Raw genomic sequence first — 1,728 nt, forward strand, 5'->3', positions numbered from 1 at the left:
TACTTTTACCATGGCAGTGTTATCTGTCACCATGACATGCATGACACCTGTTTATGTTACACATTCACAAAAGTCAACTAAATAAGAAAACTGCCTGTCGGAATCTGCAGCCAAATATAGTGCAATTGCCTGGCAGCCTGTACTTGCACCAGCACAAGTCTGCAGAGATCAATAAGATAAAGTAGTAAAACTAATAAAACTCTGTAAAACTTTTAAAAATTAATGCTCATTAAAGGCATTTACAGTGGTGAAGTCAGAAATCTCCATTAAAAAGTCTATGGACCTACACAATTAAATAGTTACACTGAACTGACGTAGCTTGTTTGATTTGTCTCTCCCACTTATGCATATACCCCACTCGATGAATACCAAAAAAAGGAATAATCTTCTCCTGTAAGACTACAGGGATGTGGTAAACACCACAGCTAGCAAAATATTCCATAGAAACCTTTCCTGTAAAGTTCTTTAGAAAGTTTAGGCTGGTCAGCCTCTGAGCGTTGAGGTAAAAATTCAGTCCAGTGCATCAGAAAAGATAATCTATGAGTATCTATTACTTTTAAAAAATGGCTCAATTTTGTCGATGAGTCAGACAGTGCTGTGAAGTGTAGATTCAGTGCAACTATTCCGAGCTGCTGGTAGAACACCACCTGAAGTCAACTTGACTCTATTGAGAGGCGGTAGGCATTTGAAACATTCTGAGGCTGCATGGGGTGCCAAATGGGTTGGGTTCTTTTTCTGAGACTCTCAGGCAAAATACATTGTATGCTGGGTATCGTGGTGGATCTGTACAGCCTTAGCCAAGGCCTGAGGGTCTCGGCCGTTGCTCTGTCCTGACACATGACTGCCTTCCGCACTGCAAAGAGAAGAAAACAAAAAAAAAACAGGTGTAATAGGAGACCACGTCAAACCTCATGTTTCAAATAGCACAGATCTCGGGCCCAAACCTTGGCTCCTTAACTAATTATGTTTCGCTACACCTCTTCTTACTCAATTGAAAAATGCAATACATCTTATTTAATGGGTTGTTGGAAGAATTAAAAAAGTAGTAACAATCCATACAAATTATTGTGAGAATTAATAAAGCAATGTCCAAATCCTTAACACTGCCTATGTTAGAATCTCCACTGCCTGTTCTAGCCACTTAATTCCTACTTACCCGTCAGTCATCTTTCAAATGTCATTTTCCCCAAAGAACTCTTCCCCAAATCCAAAGTCTAGGTTAGAGCCACCTGGAACAGCTTTCATAGCATCCTGTATTTTCTCTCATGAAATTAAATTATCATTTGATAATTATTTCTTTTTTTATTGGGATGGAAACTCCAATAACCAGTGACTTCACCTATCTTATTTACCACTGTATCCCTAGTGCCTAAAAAAAAAAACTCACTGCCGTCGAGTTGATTTGACTCATAGGGACCCTTCCTTGGCTTTCTGAGGTGGCACCTCTACAGAAGCATACTGCCCAGTCTTCCTTCTGAGGAACGGCTGGTGAGTTTGAACCACCAGCCTTCTGGTTAGCAGTCAAATGCCTTAGGTACTACACCACCAGAGCTCCCTAGTGCCTAGCACATAGTATATTTTCAATAAACATTTGTTGAATGAATTAATTAATGTGTCTAGCACAGTGCTGGTACACAGAGACACTCAAACAATGTTAGCTTGTCATCAATCTTTTCTTGCTTTCCCCTTACTGGTTGTATGACCATGGACAAATAACAATTCCTCTGA

The 1,728-nt window shown here is 39.8% G+C and overlaps 1 protein-coding gene across 1 annotated transcript in view; it reads right to left on the reverse strand.

Moving 5' to 3' along the window:
• Positions 1 to 744: 744 nt before the first annotated feature.
• Positions 745 to 1,728, reverse strand: part of AGO4 (argonaute RISC component 4) — a 50,588-nt gene continuing 49,604 nt past the window's right edge. The window contains exon 17 of the mRNA XM_007947652.1: positions 745 to 853. Within this exon, the coding sequence (XP_007945843.1) occupies positions 745 to 853 (109 nt within the window). The remainder of the gene's footprint in view (positions 854 to 1,728) is intronic.

The sequence above is a fragment of the Orycteropus afer genome, unplaced genomic scaffold (assembly GCF_000298275.1).
Source record: "Orycteropus afer afer isolate SDZICR_OR568_19922 unplaced genomic scaffold, OryAfe1.0 scaffold00192, whole genome shotgun sequence".
NCBI classification, from domain to species: Eukaryota; Metazoa; Chordata; class Mammalia; order Tubulidentata; family Orycteropodidae; genus Orycteropus; species Orycteropus afer.